The sequence below is a fragment of the Columba livia genome, chromosome 5 (genome assembly GCF_036013475.1).
Source record: "Columba livia isolate bColLiv1 breed racing homer chromosome 5, bColLiv1.pat.W.v2, whole genome shotgun sequence".
In the NCBI taxonomy this organism is placed as follows: domain Eukaryota; kingdom Metazoa; phylum Chordata; class Aves; order Columbiformes; family Columbidae; genus Columba; species Columba livia.
This window is the reverse complement of record NC_088606.1, coordinates 8,466,591-8,484,130: the sequence shown is the minus strand read 5'-3', so window position 1 is coordinate 8,484,130 and position 17,540 is coordinate 8,466,591. Positions and strand designations below refer to the sequence as shown.

Below are 17,540 nucleotides of genomic sequence, written 5' to 3'. Positions count from 1 at the left end.
CGTTAGAGTTATTATAGACTGCTCCAGCATCATAGATTAGTCTTACAGTATTGATCTTCAGGAGACCAAATGGCAGATATGTGAATGTTCCCTACAGTTTAATCAGTGAGCACTTTTCAGTGTTTCTAAACTATTTTTTCTCCTTTTTCCTATTTAATCCTTTTTTTGTGCTTTTGAAGTTCAAAGGAAAAGAAAAACACAGCTATTTTTTTGCTTTTCTTTTAAAATGAAACATTCTTTTTCTAGATTTGGAGAAAGACTGCAGTCAAAACTACCTAAGAGCCTAAGTTAGACAGAAAGACAGTAAATAACACTGAGATACACTTGATAAGAGCCAAAGAAAAGCAAGATCATTAAACACAAGTGTGATGCCCATCCTAAAAAATATCACACAAAAGGAAGGAAAACCTTTGCAGCAATAGCGATAGACAGCATGTTTGGTAATATCAGTGAAAGCTGTAGCACAAATTAGCAAAAATTTAGATGTTTTTAAGTAGATTGTTTTACCATTTACTTCCAAAACCTTGCACAAAGCCTGAGAACACCCATTCAGTCTATGACCTGCCTTGGTCGGAACCAAGTCTCAATTCTTCGCATGCTGCATATGAACCAAAATACACATTTCTCCACCATTTAACAGCATGAACAAATGTCCACCAAGGTCAGTAGGACAAAATTCCAGCTCTAGGTATGTTACAGTACAAAAAGTCTTGAGGCGAGTCATTAATAGAAGACTTGGGTGACTGAAATCACATACCTAAAGCACTCCCCATCTCATCTTAATGACATTTTTAAAGCAGCTACATCTAAATTCCTCTTTAAAAACCCTCTTGAACATTAGTGCTTGCACAGCTCCTGGCTTTGACCCTCTGGTTATGGTGATAAACTGAGAGTGTTTAAATCATTTCAGATTACCCTGTTAAGTGAATTTAAACTGGATGATGGCCAGATATCTCTGGAGCTGCCACGTGGAGCATGGCACACGGGCGAGAGAAGCTCTGCTGTTGAGAGTGCTTTACTAAGAGATAAGTCGTCCAATAAAAGCCTGAAAATCAAGATTTAAAATTACTTCAGAATTAGATCCTAATATGGATGCCCTCAGCTCCGCTATGTGTCCCTCAGTGTATGCCCAGCACAGGCAACAGCACCACAAACATCTGCTCTTAGAACTGGCCTGGAGAGAGGGAGGGTATTAAGGGTCTTGATTACTGAGCTTGAAAAAAGTCTTGGCTATTTCATTTGCTTTAAAATGGGATTTAAAACGAAAAGAGCAGATATTGAAACTGAAAAGAGAGGGAAAGTAATTTAGACAAAAATGAATCTGTTACTGTGGCTGGCTACTCTGCAAAACCCATCTTAAATCTGGACTTCCCTGAGTTGCAAATCCTATCAGCAAATGCTGAACCATAAACTTGAGTTTTCTAGTGTCTGGTTTTCACCCAAAAGTTACTATAATGCTATGCTTAATACCTGTGAGCTACTGAAGTAGCAACAAAATAATGAATATATACTATACTGCAAGCCCACTCAAGGCCTTGGATCTCAGGATTTCCTACTGCTTTGTAATTTAAGACCTCCTTATGTTTTAAGGAGAAATTTTAGATTGCAACCCAAAGCTAACAGGAAACCGCAGCCTAGTAATCATCGGATCTTAGAAATGTTCTCTGTCACAAATCCTCCCAATGAGATAGAAAAAAATGCATAAAACCTGCATTTTCCTCCAACAGCTATTTAAAGAAGTTTTTCTTTAAAACTTGTGGGTTTATATACAGACACATATGGGCACATACATAGAATCATAGAATCATTGTGGTTGGAAAAGACCTTTAAGACCATAGAGTCCAATCATTAATTTAACACCATCAAGTCCACCTCTAAACCACGTCTCTAAGAACTTCATTTACGTGTCTTTTAAACACCTCCAGGGATGGATATATATATATATATATATATATATATATATATATATAAATAAAAAATAGAGAACCTCAAGATTAACATGTGCTGAAAGATGAACTTTTGATGTGATTTAATTAATATTTGTATTTTGTGTAGCTGAACAAAATATAAGTTAACTCTCCACTCCCGAATACAATACAAGAAGCACCTGAAAAAATATTGATTTAGTAAAACCAGCAAACCTTACAAACAAGCTTGGGCAAGCGAATCCCGGGCCCGGGTTTCCCATCCATCAGGTTGTTTGCCCAAAGCAGGACTTTGCTGGCCAGTTGGGGCTGCAGGGCTGGTGCCAGCGGGCGCAGTGTCTGGAGCAAGGGGGCGGCTGCCTCCGATAAATCACTGCTGAACACAATGGGGCTCTGGGAGACAAGTGACCGTGGTTCTTTTTGATGTGAAGGGTTTTTCTAATCTCTTCAGGTCAGATTAAAAAACAGGCAGCCGGGGGCAGAAAAGGTCAGCAAGATGAGGTTAATTTTTACAGAAACCTTCCCCTTCCAAGCAAGGCCTCTCTAGCTAGTCAGTCAGTTGTTACTAAGTTACTTCGCATTATACAGAATTTATGATTTCTTATGGCTTACACACACCACACTTCACATTGGACTCAGTTCACTAGTTGCAAAAAACCCCAAACCCCAGTGGTTTTAAATCCTTAATTAGTCCTTTCTTTGTCTTCCCTTCATGCATCCCCTCCGTGTTTTTTTTCAAGACAACGAAACTAAGTATCATCATTTCATGCTTTTAGAGTTGATGAAATTGGTATTTAGGTTTATCTTGAAGAAAAGACAGTCTATCTGAGCCATATAAGATCAATGTACATAATACAATTAATTCAAATTATTTCATTACCCCAAATGCTTTGCTGGTGAAAAGCAACAAGAATATTTTAAGAAATAATAGGAAAATGAAAATATGGATGCGTGGATTAAAAGTAGTTCTATTCCTACAGGGATTTAAGGAAATTTAAGGTTTATATACTCTGAACTTTTTCCATGATGAGACTGAAGCTTTTCCAGCAAGCTCCTGTCTTGTACTTTTGGAGTATGTATGTTCTAACTTGAAAAATAAAAATGAATTATATAAAATCTGACAGTAAGGCCCAACAATTTTTTATATCCCAGATTGCCCAAAGGTCAAAATCCCATTTGGACCAGATGAGGCTGTATGCAAAACAAGCTCTTATTTCAGCAACGCATTCAGCAGATTTGAAAGGTGCGGCAGAGGCGATATCACAAATGAACATGTCAGCAAAAGGTAGGTTTTTTGCACCGCCACATCACTGAGAGCCATTAGTGATTCTAATCTCCTGCACACTGCCCAGAGGAGGAAGAAGAGGAGGAGGAGGAAGAGGAGAGGCCACAGAAGGTGCAGCCTGATGTAGGAATACCCAGAGGAATCCCCACAGGAGGCATCACCCATCAGCAACAGAGTAACCCCAACTGCTCTCCCACCCACCTTGTTCCACAAACAACTGGCACAGAGGGGTTCACCTTTCTTCTACTCTGTTCCCATCAATTCATCAATTTTGTTCTTTAATATTCGAAAAGGTCTGAATAACATGCAAACATGTTTAATGCTATATTTTAGTGCTATATTTGCATATCAGTATTTTAAGCCAATATTGCTTGCACACAGTTCGTTTGGCAGGAATGGAAAAGGAGCGAGTCTCTAAAGCACCTTCATCTAAGTAGCACATTCAGGCCTGGAATTAACCCTTAAATTGACTTACTATAACACAAACTGGAAGGATCTGTCTCTGCCACCCAGAGCCGGGCAGCAGGTGATGCTCACTGTGTATCTGGGATTTCTGCCTTGTAATAACCAGTTGTATGATTTAAACCACCCTGATTTCTGTCTTGCTTCTCTTCATCTAATCATTTGATTCACTGTTGACTTTAACCTCCATTACTACTTCATCAGATGACTGATTGATTCAACTACAGCTTTAACCTGATGGCAGTCTCACTCAACTTCAGCAATGATAGTTTTAGTCTGGATTCCAAATTATTTTGTTTTTTTATTACTGCATGATAAAATCCATGCAGAAGCATATAAAGCCATTTTTCTATTAAAACTACCATGTCACCACTCTAGACAGGCAAAGATAACCCTACAAAATAAATATGCCAGTTTATTCCACTTCCAAAATTGTATGCGTGTCCTTCATACTTCAGACCTCAAAACACTCAGATTAAATATGTTGATAACTTCTTAAAAGAATGTTATGCTGCAATGTAGCATATATTTCTTTCACATAAATACCACATCTAAAATTGTTTCTGAATAAAGAGACGACAGATTATTAAATATTATAGATGCCCAACACTTCTGTATGGGACCTAAGCACTCTCGCTGTCCAAGCGTCTTTCAGTGCTCCAATTCAGCAAGGTTGCACCCTACTCCAAGTATCAATACAGATTTCAAATCTATATATGAAAATATATGTCAAATCTGTGGTTTCCTCCCTTATTTCTTTCTGGGTTACAAGGACGGGGCCTGTATGAGAGAAGAGGAGGAGATGGGTGGCTCTAGAGCCGTTTGGTTCCTGCCTGTCCTGAGCACGGCGATGGGTTCGTTCAGTCTATCGTTGTGTTGCATGGGAGGAAGGGGAAAACGCTGAGCAGAAATCTCTCACTCTCAATAAATTGGAAATTCAACAACAGAAGAAAATGTTAAATTTGCTGCATGGATCTTCCAAGACGACATTTAGAAGTTATCTCAGTATGTTTCATCCTATATTTAGTAACAACTGCAGCAAGGTAAAACTGAAATCAGCCAGCACACCAGAAACATCCCTGGGTAATGGAACAGCACTTACATAAATGGCTAAGTTACAGTACATTGGCCAATTTAGAACTAATTATGTAGATGCTGTTGAATATTATGTGAACAAATAGTACTTCAAGTTCTGCAACAAACTGCTATAACTTTCCAATACTTTACCCAGCCATGGTGAAAGAACTGCAGTCACAACCACATAATGATTGCCAGCTACACGGTCTGGCAATGAGTGCAAACACCAGGAAACAAAATGCTCCATGTGACGGCTCTCCTAGTCTGGGTATTAGTCTTCGTAAAATAACGTATGCCACACTATAGTGAGAAACAGTTCATTTTGTCTGTGTTTTGTTCCATTTCCTTCAACATTTAGAAATATTCGCTGAAGACTCAACTTCATTTGCAAATCTAAAATGTAGCAGACATACACACCCCTTGGTTTATACTATAAAAATGAGCATATATATATATACTATAAAGATCAACAAGCAGACTCTGCTGGACCAGGGTCAAAGGAAAATCAATTCAGAAACCAACCATTTGCCACCCGTGAAAATACAAAGAAATAAATTGGAAAAATCTACAGCCTGAGAAGGAGCATTTCACAGCACTGAGGCGCTCTCAGCCGTGACAGCAGGACATGCACCTCCAGGGTTTGATACCAAGAACTATAACACTCTCTATTTCTTTGTTTCTCCCCACTCTCCTCACCCCCCACAGCACATATAACTATTTTTGTTAACACACTATTAAAGTTCAAGAGACTGAGCATACATATTTATACTAAGTCTCCCATTAGACCTACTGAGTGTAATTTGGAAGAAGAAAAAAGCTCGCAGAGCATTTTCTTATGACCAACCTGAAAATGAGAACATAGAAAAACAAGGCGTTCGCAATCCAACTGTCACACAAAATTATCTTCTGGGCTAAAATTGCTACTATTTGGTCTTAAAACGCAAGGCAAAATTATTTCAGACAGTCGCAAAAATCCCCTCTGCATTTTTGCACTGCCCAGCCGGCCTCCCCGGGAATCCGGCAAGGAGACGATTCTCTTGAGTGGGAGGCGGAAAAGCAATATCCAATTTATATTAAACAAACAAGAAGGCTGCTGTAAAAATAAGGAGTCTTGACCCAGGTCTGGGCCATGAGGTCGAACCAGATCAATGCCTTTTTAATTTTAAATTGAAGGCATTCTAATCATTAGGGGTAAATGGAACTGAGCACTGGATTTGGCAGACGCTTGTTATTGCTGAAACACTCGCACAAGCCTTGATGTGTCCTCACCCAATCTTGACGGGTTTATTTAGATTTATATTTATGAAAGGTTCTGGTAAGTCCAAATAAGTGACAGCTCAGGAACACTCCTCTGCAGTCCCAGCAGACCATATCCCTTATCCTTACACTAAACTGAATCTTGACAACATTAAACGTCTTTACTATAAAATTTGAATGCTCTTAATGAATGATGTACAACTAGATTTGCAGCATCACTGAACTTACAGAAATTGGTACAGTTCACATCGAGAAAGTGCCTTTTTTTTTCTTTTTACATTATTTCTCATATTATTAAGCTGTTCCAGGGACATTTCTCTCCAATTATATGTTACAGAGTGATAATACAGGTGGGTTTGTTGCCCTGCTGAAATATTGGTATTTTATTCCAGTGCTCAAAACTGAATGACTCCAAAAGTGAGGCTCTCAGGAAAAACACTCTATTTTAATAATATAACGAGCTAGAAATCCTTTAACTTCATTTCTCTTAGCTCACTGGCAGAACAGGCGTGAAAGAGCAAAACGATTCTGTAACTCACCTCCTGCAGGAGGACGGAAAGGACTGAGGAATGAAGGATGAAGGAATGAGCTTTTTGGTAATCTCACCCTAACGAACCGATGCCGCACGGCAGAAAAGTGCAGAGTTGCAGGAGAAACTGCTGAGATGAGCTGGGAGTCGGTGGCCGAAGCGGTTCCTGCAGCAGGAGCCCAAATACAGCCAGACCCTGTGGGCTGGGGACACAAGTGGGGCCAGATGACAGCTGGAAAAGAGCTCTTTTCTCAGTGGTACGGAGCGCAGCCACGCGAAACACCATCCATACGTGCTTCAGAGTTTAATACAACTGTAGTTTTAGGGGTATCAGGCTCGTCAGACAAGAAAGAAAAACGCTATCATTGGTATCAGGGGAATCAGTCTTCAAAGTAGCCTGAGTAATGAGAATAAGAATCAAATCCTGACAAACATGAGCCAGCTTCTGGAAGGATGGGTTTGGGGAACTGGTTTTATTTTTTTCCCTTTTTACTGGGGAAAAAAAAGAAAAATTCTCCATCCTTCTGTCTTATCTCAGTGTCAAGAGAAATGAATTTGAGGGTAACGGGATCACCTGCAGCACCATTCCCCAGCCAGTCTGCTGGTTCTCGCCTCCCTGGTCTCGCGGTGGCATCCGCCTCACTCCGTGTCCGCTCAGGACCGTGGTGCTACACACAGAAGAAATGCATTTTTCCTCCTGTGTCCTAACCTAATAAAGAGGGAAAGGCTACCGGTCGTCACATTTTAGCCTTCGGGAGTTAAAAACACACACTCATTTTAAAACATGTTGGGTCAGATATGTTTCTTCCCAGTTCTTGTCTCCGATTTATCTCCTTATTACCAAAGGCTGCTTAGCTCACGTGAACAGCAGTAACCTGCAGCATTAGCCAGGTTACAACATTGCTACAGGCTTTACTAGATCAACTCCTCAAATCAACTGTGAACAAGTAAATGCACGTGTCAGCTCCTTTCAAGGTCACTTGGAAAGCTCTCCCCCGCACAGCTAACTTTAATAAGGCAGATGCATGGCTTGAAAAGCAGAACCTTGGAAGTCCTGAATTCATTCTTTTTCTTGGCTTTGCTTTTTGTAAATAAAATACTAAACATAATTTGTGCAAGCTTGTCCCTTGAAAAACTACAAGACTGGAAAATACTGGTAAGATTTATTTTAAGTGGAGGTACTTACCAAATGTCACCGTTTTCCTGTTCAAAATGACTAATCATTTTGATTAACCTTTGATTTAAATGATTATATACCACAGCAAAGCACAAACACACATAAAATTACACTCCAAAGAAACTCTCAAAGCACGGATCACGTAAGAAAACAGTTATGTCAAAGTGGTTAGAGAATTTATTCACCACGTACATAAAATTCAAACCAAAAGCTGACTCCACACTCTCAATGGGAAGGCTCCCATATGTACATTCATACCCAGAAATCACAGTCTGGTTAAACCTGTAGCCAACAGGAGACTGCTTCCACAGGAAAGGCCAAAAATACCAAGCAAATTATAATTAAGCTATAGAAGAAACTCCTAAGTGCCATCTCCACAAGTAGTACCAGCGTCTTCTGTAAGGAATTTTATTCCAGGTGGGAAATTGGTGCTAGTGCACTAGTCACATATAAAAACAAGGCCTGAAGCACAAGACAAGAAATAAAATTTCCCACTTTGAGTAAATACACATGAATTCCAAGTCATGTAATAGACTTCAAAGCAGAGAGAAAAAAACAAGATATCAAAGGTAAATTAGACAAAGAACTGAAGGCAATTCTGAAAAATAAAAGCATATGGTGGAAAAATTAAAGTGCATAAAAACCCCATTAAGATCCCACCTCAAAGGACCAATTTGTACAGGGAATGCATGCCACCGGAGTCAGCACGGGAAAGACTCTCTCTCAAAAGCTTCCTATCATGGAGACTTGTCCCTTTTCAGAAGCTCTGCTCCATCACCCATTGCTAAACTGCTATAACAATCGCTCCCTGTAGGTGCCCATCAGCCCACCAGGCTCCACTGCATCAGCTGAAGTCAATGACCGTCTAAAATACCCATTCCCAAATTTTTAAGCCATTACTGCAATGTCATTTTTCCTAATGAAAAAGGTTCTGAAATAACAACTCTCTTCTTGACACAGTGAATCAGGAGTTCTTTAACCTTTATAATCACCTCGGTCTAACAGATATAAAGGTTTTTCAGACACCCAGGAATCCCTTGGGTTGTTCAAGCTGAGCTTTGTTTCAAGATGGTTTGGATCAATCTAAGTCATCTGGAAAACATGAGCTGATGCTCCTCCCCACCACAAATACCAGTCTCATAATGTAAAATAAACTAAAAATATTGTACATTAGAAAACCGATTTGCTTTGGGTTTATAAAAATAAACTATAAGGCATGGCCAATGTGGAATAAGCATTCAGGACCTTAGTTAGGAGCACCCAACCAGGACGTCTCAGGGCACTAAGCACATCATCTCCACCCGCCTCAAGAGTAAAACTACCAATAATGTGCTTATGGTTATCAGTGATCCTGGATATGAGAGAAATGGCTGGTTTGGGGCATCTTCCCTCCTTATTCCCAAGAGAAAGAAACACGGATTCTGCTGGACAGGGGCAGTTTCAACAAGTGAAGAGGAAGTTTTCAGGCTGGGTGTGATAAACAGCGCCCCGTCCCTCTCTCTTCCATAAAGTTATCCAAAATAATCTGGTAAAGCCAATGAGATGGAAACAAACTTCTACTTTATAGGTTAACATTCCCATCCGGGACACCAGCCGGGGCCAACTGCAACAGAGGTGGGAGCTGGGGGGAGCTGGGGCTGTGCTCCCCAGGCTCCCTCCTCCAAAGCACCTAAATGAGGCTTCTACCCATTTTACCCCCTGAGGGAATGTGATTTGGACCAGAGCCAAGAAAGTACCATGTAATTTATCAGGTTAAATGAGATGCCAAAACCTAGGCTGTGGAAAAGCATTATAGACATAATAAGGGGGATTTTTCTGGAATCATGACGCCAATGATGAGCCAACCAAAAATGTAACCAGAGCAGATAATACCCAGGTCCCATGGCTCCGAAGCACAGGTGGAGCCATGTGCCAATGTGTACCAGTAAAATGGATAGTTGGTAAATACGAGTCACACCATGGATAGAATTTGGAAGCGAATTTCCAAAGCTAATAAAATCTGAGATCTCTACCAAGGGCTTTTGTAATTTCAGAGTAGGCATGATTTGGTTTTCTATTATATATTCATACGCTTCCATTCAGAACAACGTTGTTTCAATACAACGGATTCAGCTGTGCTTCGTAGTCCTGCTTCATTTCTTCCAAGGCAAATTCTTCAGGAGATTAACCTGACACATTTATTCCCCTGATAATATATCCTGTCTTTTCTGATATCATTACCAATTTCAAGCACACAGCAATAAATAGGCTTAAATTTTTCGAAAAGTAGTGACTTGAAAGCTTTCTTGTTCCCGCATTTTCTTGGTACAACACATTTCACTTCACAAGTAATGTTGTAAGATTCAGCTCCAGTAAATATAAAATAAATTATTAAGCTTCTAAGCAAAAGCTTCTAGCCCTAAAAACCCTGTTTACTGGACTTTAAGAGCTGCAGAGCACAGCACAGCTCTAACTGGAGTTCAGGTTTCAAGTAGCTCAAAGTGGCAATTGTTTTTTTCTAAGAGTTCAACATATTATTCTTACGCTTCATATGCACTGAAGACATTAGTGAAAATAAACAGTGCAACTGGTAATTGAATTTAAAGTTGCCGCATCTATTACGGTAACATCCACTGTGCCACATCTCTAACACACAGAGAACGAAATGGCTTTTGTGTATGAAGCAACAATCATGATACCCACTGGAACAAAAATGCATTAAGAAATACAATGAAATATATCTACGCAACATAACATTCCTAAAATTGCTCACATTGTCATTACCAATCCTCCACCATCTTGACAGATACAAGTAAAACCCCAGTATAATTCTGGGAGATGTGTCTGAGAAAAGTACGCTTTTTTCTAAAACTGAAAAACTTGAATAGCACTCACGGTAAAGAAACCTGTTCAAAAATCCAGGTTGCTTCTCAACATATTGATGTATATAATGCCTATTCCTCTCCACAGGAGCAATCTGCATGATCTTTGGAAGAATTATTTCAAAGTACCTTCCTAACAAAATTTCAGAAATACGAAGCATTTCTGAGACTTCAAAATCAGGATTTTGTAAATGAAACAACATGTAGATAAACTGTATCATCTTTGGAATCCAAATAACTATTAAGAGTGAATATAATGTCAATAAAGCCATATTAAAAGAGCCACCAACTGAAAGAATATCCAGTTTAAGTATGCTCCTGGGACCATGCTGAGCATTCCAGCTCTTTCTAAATTTCTTGTAAATCAACAACTTTTTTACAAGACTGTAAAATTTGCTTATCATTATCACATCAGTAAACAAAAGCTTTCCCGATATTTTAAAGGATTAACATTATAGCTGTTATTTTACACCATATTAAAAAAATAAAAACCACCCAGAGATTACAGAATCACAGAATCGACTGGGTTAGAAAAGCCCTCAGAGATCATCAAGTCCAACCCTTGGTCCAACTCTAGTCCGTTTACTAGATCATGGCACTAAGTGCCATGTCCAACCTCAGTTTAAAAACCTCCAGGGACGGTGAGTCCAGCACCTCCCTGGGCAGCCATTCCAATGCCTGACCACTCTCTCTGGAAAGAATTTCTTTCTAATATCCAGCCTAAATTTCCCCTGGCAGAGTTGAAGCCCGTGCCCCCTTGTCCTATTGCTAACTGCCTGGGAGAAGAGACCGATCCCCACCTGGCTATAACTTCCCTTCAGGTAGTTCTAGAGAGTGCTGAGCTCACCTCTAAGCCTCCTCTTCTCCAGACTAAACAACCCCAGCTCCCTCAGCCTCTCCCCATAGGTCTTGTATTCAAGTCCCTTCACCAGTCTTGTTGTATTGTACCATGTCCGGCTGGGGTAACCATTTTTTTTGAGATAATCTGAAGCTCTCGATGCAGAAATAACAGTGCAGAGTATATTATAGCAAGTGACAATTAGAGAGATGGAGATGAAGATCAGCTTCCTATTTCCAGGGTGCTACATGCTGTATATTAAGATGATTCCTTAGACACATGACAAACTTGGTTCCATCATCAGTCCAAGCCTGGTGAAGTATGTAAAATCTTGGCTTGCAAAAGGAAAGCAATAAAGATTTTTTTTTTAACTAAAAAAAAAGGAAGCAAAACAATGAAACAAAACCCACTACTTTCCTGCTTTCTAGTTGAGATCAGGGCTAAATCAAGAGCTCTTTAAAATCTGACTATAACTCAGAAGAACTAAAGGACTGGATCAAAGCACGGTTATGCAAAGTGCTATTGCAGTCAAATACAGCTTACTAAATATTTAAGACATAGGAAGACAAACACGCAGGACTCTAAATCACTACAAATCAAAACGGTTACCCAGATCTCTGCAAACACCTCCTGGATAAAGATACATTACGTGCTTCATTCATTTTCTAATGAGCAATGTTCAGGGTTTTTATTATTATTAATTGCATATAAATTACCATGATTTTTGTATCACTGTGAAAGTATTTAGCCATTCACCTCTCAGAGGAACAAAGCTGAACACAGGCAGTGAATGCATGGCATATAAGAACAATGCAGAGCACAGAAATTTATGCATGCCATTTAAAAGGCATGGCATTTAGACTACCAGCAAAAAAATCACAAGTATGTCATAAATCTTTAATTGTGAGAAAGAAAAAAAAGTCCAACTAATGTTTTGCCAAGTCCTTGATATTATTTAAGCAAGAACGCTGCCTGTGCAAAATCTCCTGAACTCATGTATCTGTTTGCATTCCCAACCTCATATGAAGTGCTCTGCTGCAAAATTCATTGTAACTGAGATCTGCTAATCATCATCAGGAAACTCTGTTATGCATCTTAAGGACGTACTTTATGCTCTCAAGAGGAAAAATAAACATGTTTTATTAGCTGCTTTTGGAAAATAGTGATTCGTATTTATTTAGAAACCTTTTCAAGTTGCACCACTGTTAAATTAAATATTTATGGCGTGATTTTCCAAAGAGTTTAACACCTGCTAAAGAGTTTAACACACTGACTTCAACGGGGGCTTCGAGTGCCCAGCATTTCTGCAAACATCAGAAGTGATAAGGTTTGGCCGTGGTGAAGCAGCTCGAGTGTGGATGTTATTGCTGAGCCCTGAAATGCAACTGGGATCCTGACCTGCCCCTTCGTCCCACCGCAGCATTTCATTTCAGACAACCGAATCAGCCGTGTTTACTAGAAATACCAGAAACACGGCTCATTAATAACTATTAAATCCAAATAAAGCATAGGCTAAGCGCTGTTAGGTAATCCGCAATGCATCTTCGCTTTCACTAGTGGAAAATGTCTGTGCTTGGGTCATGATCTTAAGTAGTAACTTACACAAGAGACTAAAACCCACAGGGAGTGCAGAATTGGAAAGCAAAGCTGTTGATACTAAGGTTGAGAAGCTGAAGGAGGATGAAACCATCTTGGTAAAAATACAGAATAAAGAAGGAAAAAATGCTTGGTGCATTGCAAAAACCTGTATTCAGGTGACAGTGGGGCGGCCTTTGATTTTGGGCTGAGAAGCCGAGTGCCGACGCCAAAGCTAAGCTTTGGCGTCGGCACTCGGCTTCTCAGCCCAAAATCGAAGACCGTGCTGCCGGCCTCACTGTCAAATGAAGTCAAAATAAGAGGTTTGCATCTAGTCATTCGTATTTTGCTCAGTTTCTTACAGACGTCCACTGACTGTCCCTCCCAGCTTCACATTTTCAGGTATCCTACGCCTCCCCCTTCTTGTACAAACAGATGATTTCTCACATTTTGGGGCTCCCACCCTCCCTGGTCCTTCATTTGGTTGCAATACACATCTAAATCTGAACTACAGTGCAAAGACATCATTTTACATTTCAGAATTAAATACCTATAGCTGTGTATTTTAGGCAGCAACTAAACAAACAAATAAATAAATAACATCTAAGTAAGAAATTACTACACATAGGCATGATGCAAACGATCAGCCAACATGATTTCATCAACTGGAGATGACAAAAATACTTGACTATTTCAGATAGGACACATCAACCTCCTTAGACACTTTACAGCTACAAATCTGCTTGGCGAGTCGAATATTTTACTCATTAAAATAGTAGCTTTCATCACACTATAAAACATTTGCAAATGCAGACCAGAAAACCAACATGCGTATTTACTGTAAAGCTTTACATTTGTGTCATCAATTAACAACAAAAGTTTGGAATAAAACTAAAATAAAAGCGAATCAAACCAAATAGCTGTCAAAACAGATGGGAACTATATTTTTCAAATCAAGCAAGAAAACAAAGCTTTTGAACATTTAGTGTCAAGTCAGCTGATACAGACAATTTAGAAAGGAAGGACAGCAGGAGTATATGAAGAAAAGGTGTCCCCAGCTGAAAGATTCACATTTATGAATTTCCATTGACTTTTTTTTTTGGCTTCAAGATGATTAACTCACACCAAAGCAGCCTTCTGATATGTGAACTATAAATAAGGTGCTGCTGTGACACTGCAGGCAAAATAAATAAAAAACAGAGCCCCGACATTATTTTAGCCTCAAACAAATGTTTCAGTCCCTACATTGTCTGGCTCAGAAAGATACATAGACAGTCTCACAGACAGAAATATAAATGAACAATTGCAGTACCTTTTTCCCACACTGTTTACAGGGTTGGCTATACTCCTACTGGCAATAGATTTTCTTCTTGACAGCTTCTTGGTGTTGGTGCTGTCATCAGTGCTGTCATCCTCTTTCTTTGGTGTGTTACTTCCTTTGCTGTTCAGGTCCCTTAGCACATTATAATTAATTTTACTCGAGATTTTCTTCTGTTCTAACATCTTTTCAATTGCCTCTCCTGCTGTGCTGGCTTGAATTGGCTCCCGCTTCTTTGCAGATTTCTTTGGCTTAATTAAAATATAAAATTAGTGCTGTAGATACAAACAAAGTTTCCGTGAAGCAGAAGGGCGAGCTGCGGGTCAGCAGCCCCGGCTCAGGTGCTGCTGATGCGGGGATGCGGGCGACGCGGTGGGGCTAAGCCAGCGCTCCCTCTCCTGCCACTCACTGGGACCGAGAGGTCTGTTTTCTCCAAGAGATAAGTGTTTGCTTTCTGCAAAATGCCCACGCAGTTTATTACCAATTCTTTACTTAGTATTTGTAATGCTGCCAGAGAAGGAACGTGGGCCATTTCTCACGCATGAAAAAAAAATAATGGAGTGAACTCCTGCTACAGGAACAGGGACCCTGATAGCATCACCCAGCATGTAAATAAAGAAATTCTCCTGCTAAAATTGCCTTTAAAGTAAGAGTCGAGCTGGGCCACGACTCTCCTAAGCACCGACAACTCCATAACGAAACTGCAATGGTATTTTTTGTCAAGTCCAAATGCGGCGTGGGAGAGCATCTACCCAACTCCTCCACACTGTGAAAGGCCAACAATATTTAAATCACAGCAGCTTTCTAAGAGTGGACTGGCCTCAGTGCCGATGATGGGAAGCAGGAGGCTGCAGATACACAAGAGCAGTGACAATGTCACCTGCAGCAGCAATGTCACCGGCAGCGACAACGTCACCTGCAGGTGCCCAGCCCAAGCCCGGCGTCACACAGCGAGGCTGATGCTGTGCAGAGCCAAAGAGAAACGACACCCGAGAACGTTTCCAGCCGTGCCCCAGGCCTGGCTACATACAGAAAAAAAACCAAGAACCTCTGCTTCTCACTCAGCATTTTCCTTTTCAAAGGAAGGTTTTAACACCAAGCTCTGCAGGAGATTTATTTTTAATGGATAATAGGCCCTCTGTTTACCTACATGGGTCAAGTGCTACCTTGAAATTGGAAAGCACTATATTAATCAAGTTCTACTCGAGCTGTCAGAAACAATACGGAGTCAGAGAAAAACTCCTGTGTTGTTCGAACAAAAAGGTGGGTGTTTGGGTTACTTGGCGGTGCCAGAAAGTTATACAATTTTAAAAATTGCTGGTAGACTGCCATGTCTGTGTAAGTGCAGGATGAATGAGAAACTCTGATGCATGAAACAGTGTTTCATTGTCTGGTTTTGTTTTTATTATTGAAATACCTAGGGGAAGTAGGAAACTCTGTCTTTCGCATTAACCAGAAAAAAAAGATAGAGGATATAAGTACTAAAAACTAACATGGATTTTAGTTGCATGTGGAAGACTTGACTTGTCACTTGCTCAATTACACAAAATACTTATGCCATAAATCGGGAATGTACAGCCAATTAGGCTGCTTTAAACTGCTCAAGATGGAGACAGGACATGCCATTTGTTAACATAACTGTTGCATTCTTTATGAAAGGTAGAACAAAATATTCTTTCAAGTGACTGTAACAAGGATCTGTTCAGTTCTTCATAAAGAAATCATTATTGTAAGAGCAAAGAAAGCTACTGAAGTTATGGCAAGTACAAACAAATTACCCATGCACATGTTAAAAAAAATATTAGGCATGTCTTAAGACCTGTATTTAAATAAGCAAGCAATTAGGACAGCAATCATAAATGCAAAAAGCTAGCTCTGACTTTGCCATGCACAGAGTTTTCTCATAATAGCAATTTAAAAGAAAAGTTTGGGCAAGAAAGCGTTTTACTCACCACCTGAAAAATTATAGCCTTGTAATTCAGTAACAGGTAGAGATACAAAAGCTTTTGCTTGTTTAGTGATGACCTGTACGATTATGCCCATACATCATGGAGCTGATCAGCAAATGTAATGAATTTCCAGGACATATTCAAACAGACACAATTAGCACACAGTTTAATACCTTGTGTTCCTTATAAATCCCAAGTTCTTTCTCTTTTGCTATTCTTGCTTCCTTTTCTGAAAGATGACAAAAGGGTAACCAGCATGAAGATTACACAGACTGCAGATTTCAGAAACACCAGCCAAAAGGAGAATCCCAGCCGCTTACCTTTCTGTTCCTTCAAATAATCTGCATTTTCTTTCATCCACAGCTCTGCTTTTATCTGAGCTTCTGTTTCGTTAAGTATATACTAAAAGACAAAACAAGTTTATCTACTTTCAGAAATCAACTTGAAAACCATAGAGCAAAACTGAATTGAAAAACCACTGGCAAGGTCAATTCACATTCTCTTTTTAAAAAAATATGTTAATAAAAAGAAAACATGACTAAGATGTGACAACCAGAGAGCATTTCTAGTAACTTCTAAAGCTGGCAAAAAACACCATGTTTTCAAAAAACAGTGCTTGGTTTCCAGACTATGATGGGGTGACCAAAACCCATCCAGGACTCATTGTACATGCTCTGTAATTAACCTGAAATGATCCTGGGTTTATGATCTTTTTCAGATGATGTGAGACCCTATCATGACAACACGGTCGTCTGCAAGTAATTCTGCATGTTGATGGTGGTCTGTAATTCAGAACAGTTTGGGAACCATTGCCCTGTGCCACCAAAACAGAAACATGTGCCTTCTGGGTAGGTTTCTGTGGAGGTTTGGGCGCAGTTACTGAGATTATTAGTTCATTGGCCACATCTGTGTGAATGATACCAACTTAGGATGCCGGAGTTTTAGTCCTCTAGATTTTAGAGAGATAGTTTCAGTAACCACACACAAGCTTCTTTCAGTTAACTCCATGTAGTCTCGGTAACATCATAACTAGGTGTGGAGCTGTAAAACACACCTAGAACTATCAATATGAATTACAGAAATAAACAGGTAGGTAGCAGGCAGGCTGGCAGGTTGGTAGATAGATCTCTTCTACTACTTAAATGTAAAAGTAAACCCAGTATTTAGCACAACTGTCCGTGAAATAGAAGTTCTCTACAGTCGATGCTGTTTGGGAGTGAAGAACTTCAGCAGAACAGAGAAGACAAATTGGGGCATCCTTCACGAACAAGACACTTTATTTTTAAG

General features: G+C 39.8%; 1 protein-coding gene across 1 annotated transcript in view; it reads right to left on the bottom strand.

The window, feature by feature from the left end:
• BRF1 (BRF1 RNA polymerase III transcription initiation factor subunit) overlaps positions 1-17,540 on the bottom strand; it is a 180,733-nt gene that overhangs the window by 29,591 nt on the left and 133,602 nt on the right. Inside the window, exons 13-15 of the mRNA XM_065063287.1 lie at positions 16,574-16,655; positions 16,427-16,482; positions 14,299-14,555 (exon numbers count right to left, since the gene is read on the bottom strand). Of these exons, the coding sequence (XP_064919359.1) occupies positions 14,299-14,555; positions 16,427-16,482; positions 16,574-16,655 (395 nt within the window). The remainder of the gene's footprint in view (positions 1-14,298; positions 14,556-16,426; positions 16,483-16,573; positions 16,656-17,540) is intronic.